This window comes from Ursus arctos, unplaced genomic scaffold (assembly GCF_023065955.2).
Source record: "Ursus arctos isolate Adak ecotype North America unplaced genomic scaffold, UrsArc2.0 scaffold_34, whole genome shotgun sequence".
Lineage (NCBI taxonomy): Eukaryota > Metazoa > Chordata > Mammalia > Carnivora > Ursidae > Ursus > Ursus arctos.
In genome coordinates this window covers 23,636,390-23,664,071 of record NW_026623030.1, presented here as the reverse complement: position 1 = coordinate 23,664,071, position 27,682 = coordinate 23,636,390, and the positions used below count along the sequence as shown (strand labels likewise).

Here is a 27,682-nt window from a genome sequence, read left to right as displayed (position 1 = left end):
CGGGAAATTTTTTTTTTTTTTTTTGAGCACAGTTAGCTGGGACAACAAATGGGTTTAGTGGTCGAAGTAAAAGGGAAGGGAGGAAAGTTCTAGTTCGTGCTATGAAACCACACAAAGATGGAGCAAATTGTTTTAATGTTTGGTCCTTGACCACCTCAACATGCCTCTTCTCAAAGGACACACGCTGTCTCGTGGCAGCACGGATGGGGAAGAGAAACCGCAGCCCAGGTGCAGCCCCACGTGCTAAAGGTCCGGCGATCACGCCCAGCTGTCCGCCCGTCCCTCATAAAGTGCTTGACCAGAGCTGCGGGGCCTCAGCTGGGCCTGTCTCACAGGGAGCTGGAGCTGGGAGCCCCTGAGGAAGGCCGGCCCTGGACGAGGCGCCAGGCCTGCAGTGGCAGGAGCACCAGCGCCCTTGGGCCAGAGGTTGCCCCAACACCCCCAAGCTGCAGGGTGGTTTACTATGCCCATCCTACACAAAGCAGCTGGGCGACCATGAAGTTCTTGTGCGGTGGAGATGGAGTCAGAATCGAACCTTCTCTGAAGTGACATGGCAGCCTTTTCTCCCTCTTGGCTGTGCTCTGATGAGGGCCATGGGGAGCCCAGGTGTGGAGGAAGCATCACTGGTCCATCTCACCGCCAAGACCCTGCAAAGAATGATACGCTTATCGTTGATATGCTTATGGAGAAACTACACGCACCACGTGCTGCCCACAGGTAAGTCTGGTCCATTTGGGGTGGGTGAGAGTCGGGCCTTCTGGGCAGCCCTTCACAACTGAACATACTCAGGTTAGTCCTCATGCAGGGGGCCTTAAAGCATGGCACCCAACCCCTCTTGCTATGTGAGGCAAGTTTGAGTAGCGTGGGGTTTTGTCCTAATACTCATCATCGTAACTAACCTGAGATGTCACTAATTAAAATGAGGCTAGATTTTTTTTTTAAGATTTTGTTTATTTGAGAGCGAGAGCATGCACGTGCACAAGCAGGGGGAGAGGGAGAGCAGACCTCCCCACCCCCGCTGAGCAGAGAGCCCGATGCGGGGCTCAATCCCAGCACCCTGAGATCGTGACCTGAGCTGGAGGCAGATGCTTAACCAACTGAGCCACCCAGGTGTCCCGAGGCTAGATTTTAAAGAGTGATGGTCTAGAAGTGGAGCAGAGAAGGAGCGGTGCGCGACCGCCTGGGTTGACCACGTGCCCAAGTAGCACCACCTTTGCACTAGGGCCTTCCCCGGACGGCCCCGTACTCCGGGTGCTCACCACTGGTACAAGAAAGAGGTGCAGGACGCAAGGTGCTTGGACCTTGCCGCCTTCTGGAGTTCAGGAGGTGGCCTACCTGCTCATAATCCTCCACGTACTTGTATTTCTTCTCCCGGTAGTAGTATCTTTTCTTCATGCAGTAGAGGACTATGACATCACATAGCACTGTCGCCTGAGTGTGGCACAGGGTGAGAGAGAATGAGCCAGGGTGCTTTAGGCCCTGTTATTCTGTGCATGCCCCTTCCCACAAAGCCTGGAATCTTTCAAGGAAAGGCAAGGAAAGTCTCCACCTTGCTGGAGAAGGCAAGGCCCCAAGGGCTGTGGTCTTGGAGAAGGGAAGGTGAGGTGGGGCTGGGGGCAAGGGCAACAAGCCTAGAGGGTCGATTCTAGAAACCAGTTAGGGTCAAGGGGAAGAACCAAGGTGCCAATGGAGGATCTCACCTCGCTGTGCTAACTACTGCGGAGGAGGGCCCCAGGCCCGGGGGTGAAGGAGCAGTCTAAGTCACTCACCACCCCTAAGAGCGCCAGCCCGGAGCCGATGTTGATCATGGTGGGGATGATGTCAAATTTCCCAGCCTACAAATGACAGGGGAAAAAGAAAAAACTGCAGTAGAGGGCACGAGCAGATAAAAGGTGGGGAGAGGGCCCCTTGTCTCTGGCCAACCCAGAAGCCTGGGTCTGAACCAGAGCCCTGAGAGGAGTGGGCGGCCAGGCTACCTTTCCAAATACTATGATGTCGAAGCGGATGCCATAGGCCTTGATGAGCGTGCGGCGCTCAGCACCAGTCAGGTCACTGAAGTACTTGGCAAACCTAGGGAAGGAGGACAGGTGAGAGGCAGAAGGCACAGGGCAGGGACAGACAGATGCCAGATCCACTCTCTGGGTCCTGGGTGGGAGGATTACACTGCCTGCTGGATGGACGGCACCTGAGCGTCTCGAGACCTCTCCCGGCCATTGTGGGTCACACAGCATGAGGGCTGGGCTGCGGACAGGAGGGTGCCAGGGCCCACGGGGCACCAGAAGAACTGTTGCCTCCTATGGCTGAGCCGGAACCTCTCACTCTGGATATGCTCTGTATCACAGCTGAGTCACCTGCCTGCCTCAAGGAGATCCTGGACACTAAAAGAATGTGGCCAGCCAGCAGAAAACCCTAGCCTTGTGGGAGGGGCATGGAGCCGGCCATGAAATTCCACAAAGCTCACAGAATCAGCATTGGACATTTTTTTAAAGAACCACTGACTCACTGACAGATAAATGAATACATAAAATGTGGTATATCCACACAATGGAATACTACTTGGCCGTGATGAGATAAAGTAACGATAAATGCTACAATATGGATGAACCTCAAAAAAACCCACGATATTGAGTGAAAGAAGCCAGTCACAGAAGACCACACAGTGTGTGATTCCATTTATATGCAAGTCCAGAGAGACAGGAAGTAGATGGTTGTTGGCGGGGACTGAGGTAGATGGGAGGACAGAGGTGATAGCTGAAGGGTATGGGGTTTCTCACTGAGGTGATGAAAATGTTCTAAAATTGTGGTAGTCCTACAACTTCATGACTAGACTAAACATGATCCAATCTGCTTGTGTTATATAGACATTGGTTCATAGAAGCCTGAACTCTTGGTCCATGAGCGGTCTGGCCCACAACCCCCATGTCCTGGTCAGATCTGGGGAATTCGGGTGGGGCCTGATGCTAGTGGAGGTCAGGGGGATGGGTGTCCTTCCGGTGAGGGCTACCATCAGCTTCTCTCTGTCCCGAGGTTCTGAGCCAAGCTTGAGGTTTTCCACAGTGGTTTCTAGAACTGTGTAACAGTAAAGATCGAGCAACACAAATCTAATTTCTTTCCTAGGAAAAAAATTCAAATATCTGCCCTGGTATCACTGTGCCAGATGGTTCAAAATGATAGCCGACTGCAATTCCGGACAGTTCTATGATCCCACGTGTCTTTGATTGTTACACGTCACCACTAGAGGGAGACAAGTGCAACGCAAAAGCATCTCAGACTTCCTTGCAGGGCCCCGGTAGGGCTGCTTTGTTTAAGAGTGGCAGAACGCGTGTAAGAGACCACAGAGCACCCACGAAAATGTACCTAGCTAAGGTTTAGCTGCCTCAAGGAAGTGGCAAACCTGACCCTGGTCCCTTGGTCCTTCCCAGATGACTGGCTCTCCTGGGTTGAACATGTCACCCAAGATTTGTAGCCACCTGGAACCTGTGAATGCGAAATGGAAGTAGGGAAACAGGGTTTTTGCAGACAGAACGAGTTAAGATGAGCTCGTACTGGGTTAGTGTGGGCGCGGATTCCATATGACTGGTGTCCTCTAAGGAGGGGACACACAGAGATGTGTCCAAAGGGAAGAAGGCCATGTGACAAGGGTGGCAGAGACGGGAGCGATGGGTCTATAAGCCAAGGAACGCCGAGCATCACTGGGAGCCACCAGAACCTGGAAGAGGCAAAGAAGGTGGCTGGCCTTGCTGACACCTTGATTTTAGGCCTCTGGCTTCCAGATCTGTGAGAGAGTAACTTCCTGTTGTTTAAAGCCACCCACTTTGTGGTAATTAGTTACGGCAGCCCCAGGACACTAATATATGGTACTTCTAGCAGCGAAATAGTGAAAGCCTTTCCTGACGCTTAAACCTGTATCCCCTGTACGCTGGAGATTCCAGGGGCAGACCTGGTCTTTGAGAAACTAATTCCTGGGTCAGGCCCCAGAAGTTTTTGGACCAGAGGATCACAAGCTCACCCACTCCTCAAAATCAGTGGGCAGAGGTCCTAGGTGAGGCTGGCCCCAGGGAACTCAAGCAGCCAGCCTCTCTTGGCTGCGCTGCAAATTGTCTCAACATGATTTCTGAAAGTAAGAAGGGGCACAGGAGGCTCTCAAGGGCCAAGATACCACAGGTACAAAGATCTGCTTGAACACATCCCTGGCACATAGCCTTCCCACCTGCCCTTGGGGGGTTGAGCAAGTGCTGGTCTTTAATGGGCAGGGATGCCCCCACTGGGGAGTGATCCAGCCACCGCCGCCCCCACCCCCACACAAGAGAACCGGGGCCCAAGCTCACACCTACCTGAAATTGTAGCCGGGGGACACATTGTGGTCCACATCCCGGGTATCCAGGCGGCGGAAGGAATACCTGGGCAGGCAGAGGGAGGAGGTTCTGTCCAGGTTGCAGTCCCAGTTGATCTGGATGCCCATAATGCCTCCCTGTGGGTTGTGAGCAGAGACAGAGCAAGCTTTCCTCGGGGCCCCTTCTAGAATGTGGTGTGTTGAAGACTGTGTCAGAGAAGCCAGGGGCCCGTGCCTACCTCGATGGCCATGTCCTGGAAGCTGTGCCCTGCTCTCTCCACTATTTTGCCAAGACGGAATATGGGGCAGAAGGGATCTGTTACAGCATCATAAATGCACGATTTGAGGTAGGTAGTGGTGATGTTGGGAAGAATATTCCTCCTAAAATCAGGAGGAGGCAGAAATGAAGCGAGGAAGACCTCAAAGAAGAGCCAGAAGTCGTTCTAGAACGCTGGGGAACTCACATGGCTGGCCACCACTTACTTGCTGAAATTAAATTTGGGGTACCAGATGTTGTTCTTAACCAAAAGAGTGAAGTTTTCCGCAGCCTTTAAAAAAGCAGGTCTGAAAAAAATCGTAACGTATTGTTAATAAAAGTACACGTACACCTATATTCACATCTTTAGGTAATATTTTTAAAAAGCACGTGCACATGTGTCTTACAATGTCATTTTGTCAAGAAAAAATGTGAAACATCCCAAGCATTTTCTACTCTCCTCTGCATAAACACGAGGTCAGCAGAGGAAATGAAGCCTTTCCATTTCTTCCTCTGCTGCCTCTTGCCGAAGCTGTGGGAATTTAAGAGCTGGAGGAATAGCTAAGCAGGGGCAAGGCCTAGCGGCTGCCCCGGAAATTATTCAGCCTGAAGCTGTGGGGTTTCAGAGCTCGCCTCCCTCAGGCGTTCTCAGGGGAATGCTCAACAGATCTGGTTTTACAAGTCAAAGCAAAGGTAAATTCACCCACAGGGTGGATCCTGACCTCATCTCCAAAGTACATAAAAATCACGTGTCTGTTGGCTATTGGCGCACAGCCTCCAGTCTGAGGTGCCACGTCAGCTCTGGGCTGATAGTACAAGTCGAATCTGTCTCCCAGGGGACCCCCACTTTTTTTTGGTGGGTTTCTACAGGAGAATCCAGTGCTGTAGGCAGACCCCTCTGTGTGTGTGTGGGGGGGGGAGCTCCCCTGATCCAGGTGGAATCTTTTGAGTTTATAAACAGTATGAACAGCCTTCTCGACCCTGAGACAGAAGCAAGGCCACACAGCAAAGAGAGACGAACCTGTCACTGCTGATGACAAGAAAGGCCTTGACGAAGGCACTTTTCCCGGGGCTTCAGATCCCCTCATCCCTGTATCCGGAGGGATGCATTATATTAGGGTTTTTCGAACTACTGTCATTCCCTATAACTTCCCCCCCACATCTGTCTACCTCATATGCAAAACTTTTTTTAAAAAAGATTTTATTTTTTTTCTAAATTTTATTTATTTGAGAGAGAGAGAGAGCACAAGCAGGGGGAGAGGGAGAAGCAGGCTCCCCGATGAACAGGAAGCCCAATGCAGGGCTCCATCCCAGGACCTTGGGACCACGACCCGAGCCGAAGGCAGGTGCCCAACCGACTGAGCCACCCAGCGGCCCTTAAAAAAGATTTTGTTTTAAAGTAATCTCTACTACCCAATGTGGGGCTCAAACTCATAACTCTGAGATCAAGAGTTGCACGCTCTACCCCCTGAGCCAGCCAGGTGACCCTCATATGCAATACTTTCAAGACTGACTCACCGTTTTAAAAAAAAGGTGAATTCACATAACATAAAATTAACCATTTTAAAGTGTATAATTCAGGGCCATTAAACACATTCAGGATGTGCGACCATCTCCACCACCTGGTTCTAGAATATTTCCATCATCCCCAAAGGAAACTTTGTGCCCATTTAACAGTAGCTATCTATTCTCCCTTCCCCCCCAGCCTTTGGGAACCACGCATCTACTTTTGTTTCTCCAGATTTGTCTATTCTGGACCTTTCAGATAAATGGAATCATACAGTATGTGGCCTTTTGTGTCTGTCCTCTTTCACTTAGCACCCCGTTTTCCAGGTCCATCCATGTGATAGTGTGTAACACTTCATTCTTTATTTATGCCTGAGTCACATTCCCTTGTGTGGATGCACTGAAATCTGTTTTTCTCTGTTGATGGACATTTGGGTTGTTTCCCCTTTTAGGATCAATTCATTTTTCAAACTGACATTCATTTTGAAATGAAACTTTCCATCATGACCATAGGAGATATCATTGGCCCCCAGTCAGAGGTCACTGTTCAAATAAATATAATCAAATCAAAACAATATTACTAAACATTGTAGTTAATATTACTGTTTGCCCAAGGTGCTGAATCTGGGGATTATTCTTTGTGAGAAATGGAAATCCGCATGTGACAAGAGACACCCCAAACCAGGATTTCCTCCTTGGTATAAATAAGCTTAGAAGCTGAATATGAACGGACATGGGACTACCTTTCCATGTGACTCATGTTATTTTATGTATCGCTGTACCCTTAAAAATCACCTTCCACTGGGGGCGCCTGGGTGGCACAGTTGGTTAAGCATCCAACTCTTGATTTCAGCTCAGGTCATGATCTCGGGGTTGTGAGATGGAGCCCAAAGCAGAGTCTGCTTGGGACACTCTTTCCCTCTCCCTCTGCCCCTTCCCCCTGTGCTCTCTCTGTCTAAAGTAAACAAGTAAATCTTAAAAAAAAAAATAACTTTCCACTGGATTAAATCTATAACTGTGCTGTCCAATGAAAATATACTGAGACATAAATACAAACCACCTTGTAATTCCAAGTTGCTAGTAGTCACATTAAAAAATAAAAAGAAGGGGCTCCTGGGTGGCTCAGTCAGTTAAGTGTCTGGCTTCAGCTGAGGTCATGATCCCAAGGTCCTGGGATCCAGCCCTGAGTTGGGGTCCCTGCTCAGTGTGGCCCCTCCCCCTCCCTCCTGCTCTCGCTCTCCCTCAAAAAAAAAAAAAAAAAAGCGAAAAGAAACAAGTGAAATTAACTTTTGCATAATAACCCAATATATCTGAAATATTACTTCACCAGGTAAATATAATATAAATATAATATAATATTATATATGTATATATATATATATATATAGCCCCATCCCCATAATGTCTTTGGACATGGGGTGCATTTTACACAGAGCATTTTCTTTGGATCCAGACACATTTCGAGTGATCAATAGCCACCCATGGCCAGTGGCACTGATGTTAGGGCACATAGCTCTGTAAGACCCTTTCCACCTCAAAAATGCTAGATTCCTTTTCTTTTAGTGTTTCCTTCCCTAGCTTGAGCGGCTGCCCTCAGCAATCTTGAAACCAGAGGTTCTCATCCATTCTGTTGCAGCACACCTGAGATGGGGTTCATGTGGCTCCCTGCGCCCCTGGCCTCATCCAGGCCTCAGTCTGAACTCTGGGTAAGGAACGCTGGAGTTGCAAGCAATTCTGAGAGCATTACTTCTAACCCCACCCAGTCTAGCAGAGAAATTACTACTGGGAAGAATGTTATTCTCAGGCGACCCTGAGCCTGCTCTACTTTATATAACACACTTCAGTGGACATTAATTACTTTCTGGCCCAGCCTCTGTTCCCTTCTTTTCTGGTAACAGAACCCCCAATTTCCTTTGGAAGCCATACCTCCCTACTCTCCGGCTGTGTTCTTTGGGCGGGACTGACGCCACCCTAGCTCCAGAAGTGGGCAGGGGACCCAGGCCTGAGCTGATAAGCAAAATACATGCCCCAGCTACAGTGATGGGCTGAGGGATGTGGCTGAAGATGTGATGATGGACAGATCTAGAACCTCTATGGACAACTGGGCTGGAAGCCTTGGGGGAAATGTAAGCCGGGAGCTGCCTCCTGGCCCTAAACCATGGGTCCTGCAAACGAAGCCATTATGGGCGGAAGCAGAGTCAAAATGTGGAGACTCTGAAGCTGTCCTTTGAGCCCCAGGCCTAGTTGTGCTAGGCTCTTCATAGTTAGTGGAACAATAAACAGCCCCTGCTATGTGTGTGTCCTGGGCACGGCACTGAGAACTGCTTCCTGGAGTTACCTGCAACTGACAGAGTCCAGACATAGAAATAAACCATCTGTACTCCTATCACAAGTGACAAATGCTGTGGCCCACCTTGCCTCTGATGATTGCCTGTGGTCCCCGCCCTGGGGTGGCCTCACTCCACACAGACACCAAGAGCACAACACACCAGGCTTAACTCCCCTGCCATCTTTCCTCGGGCAGTACTCACTTGGGCACGTGTGTGTCATCCTCCACTGGGCACCAGGCTGCCACCTCGCACGTCTTTACAGTCCCATTGAATAGCACGCATCTTCCTGTTGCAATTCCTGTGGGGGCAAGGGGGACCCAGGTCTGCAGGGGTCTCTTATTTTCTACTTTTGCAAGGTAGAGAGCGGAAGAAACATCACAGCGTCCTGTGCAATCAATCCTGACCTATTCCAATTCTGGGATTTATACAGTTTCCAGAAATGAGAGGAAAATAGTTTCCTGAGTCCAAGAGCAGGGTTAGGGCGATGCCAAGCCACAACAGAGGGCAAGATCTGGGATGGCTTCTGGGGCACAGGTGACAGCTGAATGTCAAGAAGATCCCAGGACCCTACTCTGAACAGCAGGCTCACTCAGGGTCACGTGAAAGAATTGGGGAATGTGGGGGATTTCTCTGTCCTGAAGATTTCTCTATGAGAGACGTCCCACAGGGGAGGCAATCTGGTCAGGGGCTGCCCTCCCCCAGGCTCAGTGTCTACCGTGGGGTCACAGCCACACGCTCATACCGTTGCTGTGGGTGCCTGAAGAGCCAGCAACACAGTTGGCGTCTGATTTACACACAGTGGTCTTATCTGGAAGCTGGAAAAAGAAGAAAGAGTGAAAACGAATTCCATGTGATCAGTCAAGTGCCGACGAGAGGGGCCTGAAGCCCAAGGCTCTTCCCCAAGAAGCTGCCTACCTCAGGACAGAAGCCCTGGGTCTGGTTCATGGTGATGATCATGTTGGTCATGATGAAGAGGGAGTTTTCCTCCTGCAGAGGGGGAGACGGCATCGCCCTGTTACCGTCAGAGGAATCAAGCCAAGCCACGAAGAATGCCAGTCATTCTTTTAATAGGACAATACCTTTCGCTTTTCCCATATGCCAGGCAGAAAACAATTTAAAAAATGATCTTTTGATCTCTTGTTCTCTGAGAGTGTATAACCTAACTGAAGACAGGATTCAAATAAATACTTGTACCATAGTTCCCCCTTATCTCCAGGGGATGCTTGAAACTGCAGATAGTACCCGACCCTATAGACACTATGTCTTTTCTGAGACGTACATACCTGTGATAAAGTTAAATTACAAATTAGACACAGTAGGAGATTAACAACAATAACTGATGCCAAAATAGAACAATTATAATAATATGCCATAATGGTTATGTGAATGTAGCCTCTCTCTCTCCAAATACCTTATTGTGCTGTGCTCCCCCTTCTTCATGTGATGATAAAATGCCTATGTGATGAGGTGAAGGGAGGCAAGGGATGTGAGCATTGTGACGTAGCGTTGGGCTACTACTGATCTGAGGATATGTCAGGAGGAGGATCATCTATTTCTGGACTGCAGTTGGCCACGGGTAACTGAAACTGTGGCTACGGGGTGGGGCGGGGCCTGCTGTTTGCATACGTTCATGGCGGCATTATTGATAGTGACCCAAAGGTGGAAACAACCCAAATGTCTATTGACACATGAATGGATAAACAGATTGTGTTTGTCTATACCTGTGTGTGTACTTACAATGGAATATGACCCAGCCATAAAAAGGAGTGGAGCCCTAACACACGTTGCAACATGGACGAACCTCAAAAATATGACGCTAAGTCGAAGAAGCCAGACGCAAAAGGCCACATATCGCATGATTCTGTGGTTATGAAGTTTCCATAGAGACAGAAAGTGGATGAGTGGTTGCCCTGGAGGTGGGGGTGAGCCAGAGGGTGGGATGAGGAGCGACTGCCTAATGAGTATGGGGTTTCCTCTTAGGGTAATGAAAATGTTCTGGAACTAGGAGGAGGTGATCATTGCATAATATCGTGAATGTACTAAATGCCACGGAATTTTTCAATCTGAAATAGTTAATATTATGACATATGAATTTCACCTCAGTGGAAAAAGAAATGTCTATCACCTGAGGCGTTTCCTTAATAAAGCTCGGCTTATTGAGGGAAAAGAGCCAACGGGTGTGCAAAACATCCTGCGCCAACCAGGTTACCTCAGAGGTACGAAAACACAAGGCCACCAAAGTCCCAAATTTGGCTGGTTTTCTTTCCTAACTGCTATTAAATTAATAAAACATTCTAGAGAAGACCCAGTCAGGGTCAGTAACTGATGCTTCTCCCTTTGAGAATGTTCTGTTTTCTCCTCCTAGGAAGGTGCCAAATGGTTGATTTAAAGTTTCTGGAGGGCAATTCACTGGGGATGAGACAAAGAATTGGTTGCTAAGGACCTTCCAAGATCAGGAGTAAAAGACAAAGATGCCCCCAAATTCTAGCTGGACCTCCCCCTCACTGAGCACTGGCATTCTAAAATGAAATGCCAGAAGCTTTCTCTCAGCATTTCAGACTCCCAGGAAGAGTGGAGTCAGCACTGGGAGCCATCTGGGGGATCAGGGTAACTCAGGGATCAAAGTGTCTGTAGACACCTCCACCCCCCCGTCTGACGAGGTGGTGGAAGATCTGGGAATAGCTGGCATCTTCCAGAGAAAGGCCTAGAACAAGCCATGTTGGGAGACAAGGAAATGACCCCAAAAGGAGGCCTGAGGATGTGGCACGATGCCTGAGTCTCTCCTGGCACCCCTGTCAGGGTCCTCAGTGCTCCTACAGAGACATGCGGCTCACGTGGTGTTACAGATGGCTGCTCCTGCGGCTCCCGAGATAGGTGTGAACAATTCAATAGGGTTTACTTTTTGTTTCCTATTTCATCTCTATTTTAAGCTTAGGGAAACTTCAGTCTGGAGATGAGCCAAGTGGAAGTGGTGCAAACAGATGTTTGAGTTCCACTTGTGGAGAAGCAGGAGGCCATTGTGAAAGCTCATGAAGGGAACCCTATGGAGCTCACGAAGGCCCCAGGCGGGAGCTGAGCTGGAAGGCAGACCTGCTGCCTGGTCCTTTCCACTGACGGGCAGAAGCAGTGGGCCCACACTTTTCCTTGGTCCCAGGGAACAGGCTGAGTGTGATGGCTCCGGAGCTTGCCAGGACAAGGCCATGGCTTCACAGGAAGCGGTGGTCTCTCTGTTGACACAGGTGTGTGCCAACAGGACCAGCCACCTCCAGCAAACTATGAATCCCCTGTTCCATTTGACCTTCATTGCTCATTCACTCAGTCTTCCCTCTAGGCACCCCGCAAAACCCTTCTCTTCCTTCTCTTGAGAAGGCAGAGGGAAAACAAACATACTTGAAGAAAGACAGAGTTTCTGAAGTCCTGGTTTTTCCCCAGCCAAGCTCTGAGCTGAGAGAGATTTAGCTACCCCAGCACAGAAGCCATTTGGAGGGATATGTGGACCACAGCCGTTACCATGGCTAAAGAGAGTCGATATTTAACTTGGAGCTTCGTGGATTAACAGCCTGGATACTAGGATGCTGTATCACACACTTTCTTCCCTTCTCCTTTGTTCCTGATAAAATCCTATGCAGGTATGTCTGTTACCTTCCGGTTTGGCTTTGGTCTCCAATTACTGATCAACTTTTTACACTATCTGAAAAGATTCACCTTGTGGGTTTAGAACAATAAAGCACATACAAAATATGGAAAGGCAATATTTCCACCTGAATTTTTCCCAAGATTTAAAATACTTGCTTTTCCACCTATCGGGGCTTGAGACAGACTTGTCGGTGTTTAAGTCATCCATGATTTAAAGCTGAAGGACCATGGCTGGTTGAATATTGTTTATTAGATCTTAAGGCAGAAAGAAATCCTTCTGCACTGCTTTCTTGGACTAAGAAAATTAATCTGGGCCTCGGTGATGTTAGAACTCTGCCAATCGTGAATCAAGAATGCAAAGTCAGTAAAGGGGAAGCAGCAAATCAGAAGCTTTTGGTGTTAGAAGCCATGGTGGGAGGCATACCTGAGCTGGAATCACATAATCTGCCACATCCCAGACCCGGAATCCAAGTGTAGAAGTGTTGGTTACAGTCACGCCTTTGGCTTTGGTAGTAACTGAGCTGACCACAGAATCGGTTTCCTGGTAGCCTTTTTCCCACACAAACACCCACCTACAAAATAAAACAGGCCCCTTAAATTGCCATTAGGATTCGGTGAATTTGAACTGATGCTTGGGAGGTTCTGATAGCCAAAGGCTGACAGTATAACATTCACTAATTACATGACTTTGCAAAACTGCTTGGGGGGGGGCTCCATTTCCACTTCTGCAAAATGGGTGTATAACCTAAACCACAGGGTGATTTGTGGGAGATAAATGAGATGACGCAGGTAAAGCGCTTAGCATAGTGATCAGCACAAAGTACTCAATGAATGCTGTCTTTAATAGATATTTGAGCACTTTCAACGCACTATGACCTGCAGAATTACTCAGAGATGATAAAAATTATAATAGTTACCATTTGAGTGTTTTCAGGTGCCAGGTACTGCTCTAAGCTCTCTCTCTATATTAACGAATTTAATCCTGACCACTTTATAAGGCGGATATCATTATTATTCTCTAGTTTTACAGAGGCGGAAACTGAGACACAGAGAGGTTAAGTCACTTGCCCAAGGTCACACAGCTAGTGAATGACAAAGTCAGAATTTGAACTCAAGTCTTTTTTGCCTCTGAAGCCTCTTTTCTTGCCTTGTATGCTTTACTCCCTCTAGAAAAGAGAATCTCTGTTCAAGGAACTTTTTATACTAGTTTCTTACTTTTTCTCCAAGAATTCAGGTCACATGTATGCTTCTCTTCTCTGGGAAGAATTGGGGGCATTACAACCAGTCTGAAAAATTAAAAATCTAAAGGCATTAGCGCATAGTGGTTAGAACACTGGAACACAAACTGAAGCCAGCGATCACGGTTCATTTCTCAGCTGCACCATTCATCAGGCATAACTTTGGCCAAGTTGCTTAACTTCTCTATACCTCAGTTTTTCCCATCAATAAGATGGGAATGATAATAGGATTTCACAGGATAGTTGCGAGGTTAAATGAGTTTTGCATATCAGATGTTTAGAACAATGTTTGTGTTGCCATCATAGGCTGAAATTGGCCATGATGGGAGTATTTACACCACGGAAATTGGCCAATGCTACAAATCAGAACTCCTTCCCGCCAGAACTGTTATTAAACACCTACCACTGACTATTGTCATTGTTATTATTTCTAGAAACAAGGAATGCTAGCATCCTTCTCCTCTCCTTATAAGCCCTAGCTGCTGAGACTTAAAAAAAAAATCACTGGTTTTGGTTATTTATGGGTTTGTCTGGTCTGAGCAGTCCCCATATTCACTGTCTATTCTAAAGACAGGCTTTTCCCCAAATAAGTCCTTTTCTTCAGGGGTTCTAGGAATTTAGCTGCAATATAAGCTTTGATTTAATTCTATTCAGGCACACAGAAACTTAGGGAAGGAAGGTTACTATTATTTTACCATAGTGTACGGTGTGTTGCTAAAGCAGAGACACATGGTTTTACAGGAATCACTATATGGTTAACTATTTCCTCATCATATGACAGATAACAAAATTAGATAATTGAGAAATGCATGTTTAGTCTAAGATGAACTGGATCAGGAAGCTAAGAGATGAGTTAGAAAGCAAGCAAGCAAGCAAGCGAAAGAAAGAGGAAGAAAGAGCCCTTAGTTCAGATCTTGAGTCAGTTTTGATCACAGGAAGATGGATAAAAGCAAAGCATTTACTGCTTTAGAGATTCTTATGATCAAGGTAGCAAACACTCCAGGAACCCTAGAAAGCTGTGCTGCCCAGCGGAAATGTAACACAAGCCACTTATGTAATGTACTTTCTGGTAGTCATGTTAAAAAGTGAAAAGAAAAATAGGTAAAATTAATTTTAGTGATAGATTTTATGTTAACCAGTATGTCTAAAATATTTTAACATGTTATCAATGCAAGATGTATTAATGTGATATTTTACTTTTTTGGTTGTTTTGCACTATGTTTTTGAAATCCAGTGTGTATGTTATGGTGATAGCACACATCTTGATTTGGGGTAGGTACATTTCAAGAGCTCAATGGCCACAGGTGACTGGTGGTTACTATATCATACAGTGCAGCTATAGACCCTTCCCGTAGTCTAGAACTTTACAGATACCCTAAGTTAGAGTTAAACTAATCCTCCCCCTAGTATCAAAAGCCAAGAGGAAAAAGTTGAGAGCTCTTCATTCTAAATGCTTCTGGTCCAATCCAGCAATGTGAGTTGTTAACCAGCTAGTAGCAGGTCTCAAAATTTAAGGGTGCATCACAATCACTGGAGGGCAAGGAGTTGGTGGTGGTACTTAATGAGACTCACTAAATCCAAACCTGGGAGTGGGCCAGGTGGTTCTGATGGACAGCCCATATGTGGGAAGCTATTTCACTGAATCCTGTCAGAACTCACTGCTGATAGCTGTTAGAGGCCATACCTGCCTGATCATGTGAATTCCCGTGGACAGTGTTAACAGTCCAAGCCCCACCCTAGGGTGGAGGATTTGTTACTTTTATACAATTCCTCAGGTGAGTCTTTGATGATCATGGAGGTTTAGGAAACACTAGGACACTGGTTCTCAAACTGCTCCCCATCAGAATCACTTGGGGAGTCAGTCATACTCCATAGTAATTAGATCGGAAGGTCTGGGGCTGGGAGTCTGCAATCAGTATTTTTAAAAGATTCCCCAAGGTTCTAATGTGCAGCTAGGGACCACAGCATTAGGCCTTTTAAGAAAAGGAATGCCAGAGCAGATAACATCTGTCAGCTCAGCAGCTGTAGACACCTTTAACACCCCAGGTGGACCTTGAAAATGGGCCCAGTTAATTTCTATCTCTTCTCTTGAGTGTCACTCAATTGTAACGGGTGCACTCAATTAAAATTAAGCACTTGGTGAGGGGACAGAAGGTGGCAGGACATATAGACGTGTAAGAGGGCAGCATGGGGAATGATGAAGCGAAGGAAGGTACCTACACAAAAAACCCTAACAACTCCACAAAACGAAGTAAACTGTAAATGCTTTTTAGAGTGTGACCTCTTCATCATCTTGGGTTGCCACATGATACTTAAAAGAAAGGACAGGAAGCCACTGGCCAAATGGCAAGTCCAAGCCTTGGTTTCTGTCAGCAGATCATCAGAATGGGAAGTGAAGTGCAAATTTTGAAACGTTAAGGGCAAAGCCCCCCCACAGCCAAAGGACAGCAAAGAGCAACTCAGGGAACAAGAAGCACGAAGGGTGAGGATGAAGGTCTAGCCAGGCTTTGCCCTGAAAAAACACAGTACACAAGGCAGTCTCCTGCCCCAGAGCCCGGCCCACCGCCCGGCCCTCCGGGAGCCAGGATCCCGGGAGGCGTATGTCACCCGCCTCGGGTCGCCGCTCCTGGGACTGCGCCTGGGGGCCGCCCGCGGGGCTCGCCCGGTGACCTGGGCAGGAGCAGCAGGTGCACGGCCGGGATCCAGAAAGGGAGTTCCCGGCCGTCGCGACACTCCGGACCCCCGAACCCCTCGGGGACAGCGCCCGCGGCCGCGCTCACCCGATGACGTAGGCCAGGATTAGCAGCTGCACGGCCCGGTTCATGAGCCCCACTTTACGGCTGCGGATGAGCACGATGCGCGGCGTGTCGTACTCGAACAGGAAGGCGGCCAGCGCCGCGCAGCAGCCCGCCATGGCCCACTGCCGCCGCGCCGCCCAGCTCCGCGCTCTGCGCCCGGCCGCCCGTCCCGCCGCCTGGTACGCCCCCGGGAGCCCCGCCCAGGCGGCCCGCGGCGCAGCTACTCGCGTGGGAGGGCCCGGAAGGAGGCGGCGCTGAGCCTCGGGTCGGGGGCCGGGCGACGGCGGAGTTCCCGTCGGGTACGGGCGGCTCTGTCGGGAGAGTGGGACCCGTGGGGAGGGGGTGAGCTCTCCCTTGAGGACAGGTGACCCTGCCAGTAGGGCTGGGGAGAACGAGCGAGCCCCGCAAAGTGGCATTGGCTCTACCAGGAAGGGGTGAGCTCCTCTCTGGGAACGAATGACCCTCTGAAGGGCCGGGGAGAACGAATGACCGTCTTAGTGGAGATAGAGCCGTCGTGGAGAGTAACCTCTCCCTTGGGAATGAGTTACCCATCGGGGGGCTGAGGTGGGGGGTGCTACTGAGCTCCTCCTTTAGGTGGTCTGGGAGGTACGACTGACCTGTGGGGGACGGGGGCAGATTAGGAGAAAGAGCAGCCCCTCGGGAGGTCCCAACTTGTGCTTTCTCAACCTCTGGAGGAAGAACCTAAATGTCAGGTACCCTAGGAGCCCTTGGCTGGAGTCACACACCCTATACCGTGGCGCTCTTGGAATTGAAGCCAGGCCACACCCCTACTCCAATTCATATGCTTCCTTAGTTACGGGACGAGGGAAGAAACATACTGAACCAGAGCGGGGGGGGGGGGGGGGGGAGGGTGTTCTGTGGCCATCCTTTTAACTGAGAAAGTTTTATCACAACTTCAGGGAGAATTGGAAAATAAAGAGAAGTGGAGGACACACCCACAATTCCACTCCTCGAACGTAATTTTCCACGTTTGTTCATTCCCTTTCAGGTATGTTTTCAAAGATATATTTTATATTAAGTTTCATTAATGCATTCAACAAGTATTAATAAGCACCATCAATATGCCAGGCACTGTTCAGTGAACAGAACAAGCCCAGAGAGCCTGCCTTCATGGAGTATAAATTCTCACAGGTAGATGTGTATAAAATTTTAGTTTGTAAATCACAGGCAATGATGATTTTCCCCCCCCTGGTTCATACTCCTCGTGTTTTCTATGTTATTGCAGACTTGTCATAATGATCATTTTTAATAAATGGACTGTTTCTTCCAGAGGGTATGCCATGATTTTCCTAACCGTTCTCATCTGATTGCTTCTAGTTTGTGGATCCTATGCATAATCTTTGATAAAATATTTTAGTTCATTTCCTGGATGTGAGGTTCCTAAGCCACACCACATTGTTTTTCCAGATAAAAAAAGTGAATAATAAGAAAATTTGAAGGAAATAGACAGCATCTATCTCTAGAGATGGAATTGTTGAGTTAAAAGGAAGAATAGAGCTGCCACCTGCTTCAGTCCAAAATGGTCCTAGGAAAAGGTGGTGATTAAGTTTAAGTGGGATTTTATTCATTCATTTGACAGAGTGCCTGTTGTGTGCTTGGCAGTATTCTCGATGCTAGAGATAGGAGGGTGAACAGGCAGGTGAAGTCTCAGCCAAAATTGAGCTTGGTGCAGTTGGGAGGGCTTAAATTCTGTGTGGAAAAGGAATATATAGCTGCTAAATTCTCATTGGAAAGGGATTTAAAAATGCTTCCTTCAGAGCCAAACTCAGTTCCAGCTCTTGTTAATATTTATCTTACAGTAATGAGATGGTCCCAGCCTTACAAGTCTTGAATTTAAATGATTTGCGTGTGTTTTAGGGGCACTTGGCTGGCTCAGTCGGTAAGCATGCGACTCTGGATCTTGGGGTTGTCAGTTCAAGTCCCATGTTGAGTGTAGAGATTACTTAAAAATAAAATCTTTAAAAAAATGGGTTGCTTGTGTTTTGGAACAAGGTGGGTGTTTGTATGTATAAGTTTACGTATAATGTGTAAGTTTACCTAAGTTACTAGATGATATTATATCCTTAGGACCAATGAGAGAAGCCGATTTTGAAAAATGGTTAGGAAAAGAAAGTTATTTCATTTTGTATTCTTGCCCTTACTTTATCTGTTTTTAAAAACAGCTTTCTTAAGGTATAATTGACATATAAAAAAACTGCACATATTTAAAGTGTACAATTTTACAAGTTTGACATATACATATATACACACATGGCCGTGGAACCATCACCACAGTCAAGATGTGAATATATCCAGGTACTAGCCAGAATAATCTTAGTTTGTGTAAAGTGAAAGTAAATGCTGATTACAGCTAGGACTTTTCATATACCTACATCTTTTTTTTTTTTAAGTTAAACAATTGTTTATAAAGATTAAAAGACCATCTTAATTAGTAAAGTAAAACAGGTTCTTTGTAACAAATTCAAGCAATACAGAACTGGATAAAGCAAAAAGTGGGAGTCCCAGACTTTCCCTACAGAGTTAGCTTCCCTACTTTAAGTCCCATTAAGGAAGAAAAATTGCTGCCAATTATTTTTTGTTATTTCTGATTTTTGTTATACTCACTGAATAATTTCCTTTAGGGGCATCTGGGTGGTTCAGGCGATTAAGTGTCTGCTTTCAGCTCAAGTCATGATCTTGGGGTCCTGGGATGGAGCCCCACTCTGGGCTCCCTGCTCAGCGGGGAGCCTGCTTCTCCCTCTCCCTCTGCCATTCTCCCTGCTCATGCTCATGTGTTCTCTCTCAAATAAATAAATAAAATCTTTATTTTATTATTTTTTATCTTAAAAAGCTGCTGTATGGATTTTTTTCATTATGTTCATTAGTCAACATACAATACATCATTAGTTTTTGATGTAGTGTTCAGTAATTCGTTAGTTGCATATAACACCCAGTGCCCATCACCACACGTGCCCTCTTAAATACCCGTCACCCTGTTACCCCATATACCTCCATCTTAATCACATTCAGTTGCATATTTGTCATATGCTTGACTGAGTGTAGTCAGTTACTGAACAACCATGGGAATGTAGTTTTTAAAAAATGAGATTTTCAGTAAAGGTGCCGAGATAATTCAATGAGGAAAGAATAGTCTTTTCAATAAATGGGGTTGAAACAACTGGATATCCACATGCATATGATGAAGTTGGACCCCTGTGTCTTACCGTATATAAAAATTAACTCAAAATGGATCGAACACCCAAGTGTAAGAGCAAAACTGTAAGACTCAGATGAAAACATAAGTGTAAATCGTTGTGACTTTGGATTAGGCAGTGGTTTTTTAGACATGATATCAAAAGCACGGGTGGGTGACAAAACGAAAAATAGATAAAATTTAAAACTTCTGTGCTTCATCAAGAAAATGAAAAGGCGATCCACAGTATGTGAAAAATACTTACAAATCATGTATCTGGTAAGGGTTTAGTATCTTAAATACCCTAAGTAAGAGTCTTTAAGTCTTTTTATTTTATTGTTTTTAAGTAGGCTCTGCACCCAATGTGGGGCTTGAACTCATGACCCTGAGATTGAGAGTCGCATGCTCTACCAGCTGAGCCAGCTGGGTGCACAAAGAGTTCTTTAACTCTTCTAACTAATCAGTAAAATGACAACCCCATTTAAAATGGGCAAAAGATTTGAATAGCATTTCTTCAAAGAAGATACACAAATGGTCAATAAGAGCATAAAAAGATGTTCAGTATCACTCTCTAGGGCGACGTGCACCAAGGTCACGGTGAGATACCCCTTCATCTGCTAGCGCGGCTATGATGAAAACAAAGGACAGTCAAAAAGATGGCAAGACTGTGGAGAAACTGGGAGACTCTTACACTGCTGGGAAAGTAAGATGGTGCAGCCCCTTCGGAAAACAGTTTGGCAGTTCCTCGAAATGTTAAACAATCCCCATGTGACCTAGCAATTCCATTCCTGGGTGTACCATACGCCCAAGAGAATTGAAAAGCTGTGTTCATGCAAAAACTTGTGTGTGAATGTTCACAACATCGTTCATAATAGCCAACACATGGAGATCACCTAAATGTCTATCAGCTGATGAATGGAAAAACAAATGTGGTATGTCCAGACAATGGAATATTACTCAGCCATAAAACGGCAGGAAACACGGATACATACTGCAGTGTGCACAAATCTTGAGAACATGATGCTAAGCAAAAGAAGCCGGGTACAAAAGGCCACATATTATATAATTCTGTTTATATGAAATGTCCAGAATAGGAAAATCCATAGAGACAGAAAGTCGGTTAGTTGTTGCCTAGGGCTGGGGGATTGACTACTAATGAGTACGAGGTTTCTGTCTGGGGTGAGGAAATGTTCTGGAAATTACATAATGGTGATAGTTGCAGAATCCTTGTGACTATCCTAAATCTCACCGACCCGTACATTTCAAAAGGATGGCTTTTATGGTGTGTGAATTGTATCAAATTAAAAAAGAAAAAGAAAAATGGAGTAGATAATCAAGGCCTCAGAAAAAAACAATATGTGTACACAATAATGGGGCCAAACCTCATGTTCTTTCTTCAGAGGGGAGCACCTCAGACACTTACACAGAGCTGAACTTTTCTTTCTTTCTCCCTTTCTCCTTCCTTCCTTCCTTCCTTCCTTCCTTCCTTCCTTCCTTCCTTCCTTCCTTCCTTCTTTTTGAGATTTATTCATTTATTTTAGAGAGAGTGAGTGGACACGAGTGGGAGGGGCAGAAGGAGAAGGAGAGAGAATCTCAAGCAGACTCCGTGCTGGGCGTGGAGTTGACACAGGGCTTGATCTCATGACCCTGAGATCACATCCAGAGCTGAAACCAAGAGTAGGGTGCTTAACCAACTGTACCACCCAGGTGCCCTCACAGAGCTTATTTTTAATTTAGATTAAGTTCTAACATCTGGATCATCTGGTTCCTTCGTTGTACACTAAGCCAGTTTATCACAACACTCTTCCTCGAAAAACTGCTCTCCCTCATAGAGGTGGCCCCAGCGGCCATGTTTATACTATGTGACCTTATCGATCGGGCTACACAAGGAACCTAACCCAAAAGGGCCAATCAGATTCTCTCCTCTGGTACTGTGGCACTGGGAGAGAAGCAGCCCTTTGTTCTCTGCAAATGACTAGAACTGAGTTGATCTTACCCTCTGGTTGTAGCAGTCATGTCCATGGAGAAGCCCAGCAGGGGAGTCTTCAGAAACAAAAGAATGAAACAGGTGGGCAAAGGGACACGGAGGTGAGAGTGACTAAGAAAATAGCCTCTTTGGTTTCTGCTGAATTTCTGTTTCCTGCTTCTGCCTCCTTGGTTCGCTTTTGTCCCCACAGCCTGATAATAAATGTTCATTATCCCCTATCTCCCCCCCTTAAGCTAGTAGGCTTTGAAACTTGGAATTGAAAAGACTGGCCTTAGTGCTAGGTTCCAAGAGGTGAAAAATGTTCCGTCACTGGTAATGTGGGCATTAAATGTTTGTGTGAATGCAGCGAATTAAAGGTGGGAGGCACTGCCTGAAGCCACCAACAGGAAGAGCACTAATAAATTAATAGCCCATAAAAACAAGTCCCTGTGAAAGGCAGAGTCAAGAACTCCAAAAAGCTCACCAGCCTGGGACCATTTATTTGAGAGGCTTTCAGTGGCTGACCTCGGTGCACCTGAGGGCACTGTTTGGTTATTACACAGTGAGAATGGTGTTTGTTACAATGGTCGTGAGCCACAAAAGGCTCATCAGATGAAGCTGTGTTCTTTGTTCAGGAATATCTTTAATGGAAAAAAATGTTTAAATGAAATGTTCAGGCATTTAAAGATGTAAGATTCGCTTATCTGGCACATAGACATTGTGAAATACATCATTGTATAACAATGACAGATACATTTAGTCCAAATGTATAATTATATATACCTCCAGAAACAGCATATCCCCTAAATAAAGAACAAGTTGGTAGCAAAAGTGAGGAATAAATTATTTTATAATTTTTCTGTTTCTTTCCCCGTGGAGTCCTTGAGACCGAAGCTGTTATAGAATATAGAAGAAAAACAACCTGACTCTTCTGTAATAGGCCATGTGCCAATCACAGATAATCCTCCATGCTAGATCAGTGGATCTCAATCCTATACGACCCAGTGTCCCTTTAGCAAGAAATCCTAAAATCTCATTAGGAGCCTTGAAAGAAATTAATATGCACTGTAATCTATCCACACTTAAATATGTATATACACATGAATGTTTGTGTATATATTTGGTTTGCATTTTCATAATTAATGATACTGAGTTTTTCATGTGCTTATTGGCCAATCTGTACTTCTTTGGAGAAATGTCTGTTCAGGTCCTTTACCCATTTTTTAATTGAGTGATTTGCCTCTCTAAATTTTAAGAGTTCTTTATGTATTCTAGATATAATTCCTTATCAGTTATATGCTCTGCAAATGTCTTCTCGCATTTAGTGTGGGGGTGGATGACAGTATTGAAATGGAGAAAATGGGAAGTATGATATTCTTGCAGATGAACTGGATCTATTTCTGTAACTGTTTTGAAATCCCAGCGCATTTGATATTTGGTCTCAGACATAAAAAAGACCAAGGAGACCACACCCTTTGGAGGACAACAGAGAGTAGGGGATGGATAAGGGAAAGAGCTGTGAGCTCAAGAGGTTTCGGGGCAGTTGTGAGATTGACCTGTAGGGACTGGGTCTGCTGTCACTGAAAACAAGGTATTTGGGAATGGATCCTGTGTGCCAGACGCTGGGATATGATTATTTACTGGTTGTGCATCCTTAGAGCTAGTACCTTTTTGGCAGTGTTTTTTTTTTTTATATATGTCAAATGGGGATCAATGTTATTGTGTCAAGTATGATATTATCTTTATGATGGTAATAGCAACAGCCAAGACACTGTTAAATGCTTTCTAGATTTCATTTCATCAGTCTCCCACAAAGCATGAGGTAGGCACTGAGGAGTACAACAGACTTTGAGAGCCCATACCAGCAGTAGAGTCAGAATTTGAGTCCATGTTTGTCTGATTTCAGAATCTTTGCTCTTAACTATTTCATTATGTGGCCTTTAAATGCTGTGAAGTCATTTTGTTTGCTCTAAATCATTGTGTAATGTTATATGGGATTGTTTTTATGGTTCTGTTGCCTGCTGTCCCAACAGTAAGGGATAATAAGGATTGTGGGGGTCAACTTGAAACAGGAGTAATCTTGCTTGTAGAGATGATAGTTATTGGAACCCCATATGTTTTGTCTTGTTTCCTAACATTAGCATACAATGTAACCAAGTAGATTTTTAAAAAATAATTTTAGTTATTTGAGAGAGAGAACAAGAGAGAGAGAGAGCACGAGCAGGGGGGAGGGGGAGAGGGAGAGGGAGAAGTAGATTCCCAGCTGAACAGGGAGCCCGAAGTGGGACTTCATCCCAGGATCCTGGGATCATGACCTGAACTGAAGGTAGATGCTCAGCCGACTGAGCCACCCAGGTGCCCCACCAAATATCTTTTCAAATTTACTTACAAACTATTAGATTCTAAATATTTGGAAGGATTATGCAACAGACTCAGGAAAATAAGACCCAAAGATACGGTCCCATTAGTGTCAAATATGATAACTTTCTAAGATGGTGTCTTAATGACTGTGGGAGGGAGAATAATGCCCCCCACTCCAGGTGACTGTCCTAAACCCGGAAACTTGTGACTGTGTTACCTTATATGGCAAAAGGGACTTTGCCGATGTGATTAAGTTGAGGATTTTGAGATGGGGAGATTGTCCTGGATTATCCAGGTGAGCTTATTCACAGGGGTCCTTAAAAAAATGGACAGGACTTGTGGAAGCATCCATTAGAAGAGGTTTGTGACAACAGCAGCACAGGTCAGAGTGACGATATTACTAGCTGGAGGCATGGAATGAGGCAAGGAATTCCATGAGGCAAGGAATGAGGCTGGAAAAGACAACAGGTGAATTCCTTCCAGAGCCTCCAGAAGGAATGCAGCCCTGCCAATGCCTTGATTTTAACCCACAAGACCCGTTTTGGATTTCTGACCTCCAGAACTATAAAATAATATATCTGTGTTGTTTTAAGCCACTACCTTTGTGGCAGTTTGTTACAGCATCAGTAGGAACCTAATACAGTTACTAACTCCATAGAAATATGAACATAAGATTCTTAATTCAGATTAAGCTACAAAAAATTTTATTTACTATTAATGACTTTAGTCAGTAATCTTGGGACAGTTTGATTTCTTTCTTTCTGGGAAGATTTTGGTGTATGTTTTTCTGTGTACATTCAAATACGTGGCAGGGGACCAGAGCCTGAGGGAGAAGTACAAAGCTAACTCAATTTGATAAATGATTATCCCCCCACAAAATAAGTTTTATAAGCACAGAAAAAAAAATCTCTCACCCAAACAAAATGAGAGCTTTAAAAAAATTCAAGACCATTTGTGTGAATTTGGATTTTTTTTCCTCTTAAAAAATAAGTGGAAAAATAAAGATGTTTAATGGAGTAGAGACGTTTGCCTCATTTAATGATTTTGTGGTAACTAGGTGGGAATCCTACTTGGTGGTAGAAAAAGATACTGTGGTAGGTGATGTAAACAGACAAAGGCTGCAGAGCACATAGGTTTAACTCGAAAAGTTTACAGTGATTTGAACTCCTCTCAGGATGTGTATGGTACAGCTTAAAGCCAGGGAGGTAAATCCTTAGATGATAACCATCCCGGTTTGCCTGGGACTGAGACGGATTTTTCAGTGCTAAAAGTGGGGGAGTCCCCTGGCAAACAGGATGAGTTGGTGACCCTCGGAAGGACTGAGTCAGCTAGCTTCAAGAAGGCTCATGATAGCGTGGATTCTGAGCCAGGCCCCCACTGGCCACTGACACCGCTTACTGCACCCCCCCTCCCCGCCCCGGTCTACCCCAAGCTTCACTCTTAAGAGACTTGTACTGGTTAAACTTGAATTAAATCTGTTAAAAAACAGAAGGGGCTACTGCAAGAAGTGGGGATACTTTCCAAGAAATGTAGCCTCTAAGCCTGACTTTCCCTGATTTTACATCAAGCAACTTCAAGCTTACCTGGAAGTCTGAATAAAAATGAAAGAAAAGAAAACAATAGCAACAACAAAAAGTGTCAAGGGTGTTCTTTTTGTGTGACTTGTCTCGTAATGGAAACCCATCTACTTTGTGCTCTAGTGAAGACAGTTTTCTGAATACACAGACTGTGTGTTAATCTCTCCTTGCCCCCAACGATTACTGTATTTTATTAGCCAATGAACCGTCTCTAGCAGATCCAAATCCAACACAATGGAATCCAGGTTTCTTTGGCAAAAGAAATATGATACTTTCTATTCCAAAAACCACCTACATGTGAGTGAGACTCAGAATCCTATTTTACAGTTGAGTAAAAGCTCAGTCTCATTAGTGTTTGATAAAACACTCTGGAAATGTTGCTTTTTTCTTGTTATTATGCCCGTCTGTCATAAGAGAGTTGGTAATAATTGGTGGCTAAGAGGGAGCCAAAGTATAGAGGCAAGGACTCGTCAGACTCCACAAACATCAACCTGATAATAACATTCTGAATTTCTGTTGTCTGGATACAGATAACAATAACCTCTAAGTTCATGTAAGCAAACCACAAAGCCTTCTTTTGGGATGTTCCTAGGTCTTTTCTATCCTTAAATGTGGCCCCTGACAACTGCGCGTCTGAGTAGTTTGATAACTCTCAAGTGTTAGGTGTGTGTGCCATGAGCCGTGCTGAGACATGTGAGGTGTGTGGTGTGCCCTGTGGGTTAGCTCAACCAAGAGGAGGTGTTTGTGGAGGGTGCCATCTTATCTCTTGAGTTGCTTCCCCTTTTCTGGTTTTATCAATTCTCTGTCAGGAAATTAAATGGGAAGTGGGGTGATAAACTGCAGTCATTTTCTTTGAGTCAGCTGAGGGTAAATGTTGCCTCTTTCCTGCCCTGAGAATTATCCAGAAGGCTTATCTCCTGTTCCTTGCATTTAATCTCTTTATTAGGGTGGGACCCATTGGCCTCAGCCTTCTGTTTGGCCCGAATCTGCCATTTGGCTCTGGCTTTGGTCTCAGCCTCTGGAAACCCAAGTAGTCATATGACTACTTCAACATCATTTCTGGCCTCTCTGAACTTGTACACCATCATGAATGTGGGATTGCATAAGTAACCATTGTCTCCAATCAGAGTATCAATGTCAGCAGTATGAATGAGGCTTGTTATTGCAATGTTGTTAATACATTAATATTCACTTTTGAATGTAGGTGAGCATTCTAGTTGTAACTGGAATGAAAATGTCTCCTTAGGTTCTTTATACGTTGAAATTCTATTGGTAGTTTAAATACACATTTAGATTTATAACTAAAGTGAAATAATGATTGAAACAATTTTGTTTTCCAAAATAATAACTAAGAACTCTCAAATAGTTTAATTAAAAAAAAATGATGGACAGACTTTTATAGATTTTTGGTGACTAGGTAATAATTTGAATGAGAATCAAGGCCTAGGGGTGCCTGGGTGGCTCAGTTGGTTGAGCCCGACTCTTGATTTCAGCTCAGGTCATGATCTCAGGGTTGTGGAATCAAGGCCTGTGTCGGGCTCCACACTCAGTGGGCATCCTGCTTGAGATTCTCTCCCTCTCCCTCTGCCCCTCCACCACCTCTCTTTCTCTCTCTAAAATACATAAATGTAATTTTTAAAAAAGAGAATAAAGGCCTAAAGATATTAGAAATTTAAAATATGAGTGAAGAAAATCTGTAACTTACTCTTAAAGATATTCAGAAAATATCTTCAAGCAGTATGCAGAGCTTTAGTTTATGGGATCATTTCCCTGAAATTACATCATCATCATCAACCCAGTTTTCAAGTACAGAAGTTGAGGAGGACATGTCTTTACTATGATGATATAATATCTAGAATGAAGGAAATTTTGATAATTTGATGGCAACATCATGGTCAACAGTGCCCTATTCTGGCAAAGCAGCCAAAAGTATCTTAGCTCTACCTTTGAACCATTTAAAGTGAACATCTAATCAATACCCAAATGTTCAGTGGACCAATCACAGGGACAATGCTAAGAAATTGATGTTCATATATTATAAAAATCAAGCTTCAAAATTGATTAGTAAAATATAATAATAAAATTGAAATAAACCTTTGGAAAATCTTCAGATTTATTCTTGTACTTAATGGCAGTGATATTGGGCTGCGGTTATTGATTTTAACACTCAGCCATCTGGCCAAATGTGTTTTTGGTGTGTATTGTGTATGGTATGTATGTGTATTCACATAACATAAAATTAACTTTTTTTAAAAAAAGATTTTATTTATTTATTTGACAGAGAGAGACACAGCGAGGGAGGGAACACCAGCAGGGGGAGTGGGAGAGGGAGGGAGCCCGATGCGGGGCTCGATCCCAGGACCCTGGGATCATGACCTGAGCCGAAGGCAGATGCTTAAGGGCTGAGCCACCCAGGCGCCCCTAAAATTAACTTTTTTGAAAGATTTATTTATTTTAGAGAGAAAGAGCATGAGCGTCCGGGGAAGGG

The 27,682-nt window shown here is 45.2% G+C and overlaps 2 protein-coding genes across 10 annotated transcripts in view; one reads left to right on the top strand and one right to left on the bottom strand.

The window, feature by feature from the left end:
* Positions 1-118: 118 nt before the first annotated feature.
* Positions 119-16,275, bottom strand: P2RX4 (purinergic receptor P2X 4). Its single transcript, XM_026514857.4, has 12 exons — positions 16,080-16,275; positions 12,486-12,633; positions 9,341-9,412; positions 9,168-9,240; positions 8,627-8,723; positions 4,817-4,897; positions 4,573-4,714; positions 4,335-4,471; positions 1,977-2,070; positions 1,770-1,835; positions 1,336-1,431; positions 119-647 (listed from the first exon to the last, which is right to left on the bottom strand). Exons 1-12 carry the CDS (start codon positions 16,211-16,213, stop codon positions 621-623), a joined length of 1,167 nt encoding a protein of 388 aa, XP_026370642.1. The 5' UTR covers positions 16,214-16,275; the 3' UTR covers positions 119-620.
* The window catches only part of IFT81 (intraflagellar transport 81), a 205,843-nt gene continuing 194,339 nt past the window's right edge, over positions 16,179-27,682 (top strand). For 5 of the 9 annotated variants that reach the window (XM_057305812.1, XM_057305813.1, XM_057305814.1 and 2 more), the window contains exons 1-2: positions 16,293-16,396; positions 17,018-17,106. The gene's annotated coding sequence lies outside the window, so the exon portion shown is untranslated. The other 4 variants (XM_057305818.1, XM_057305820.1, XM_057305815.1 and 1 more) reach the window with 3 other exon arrangements.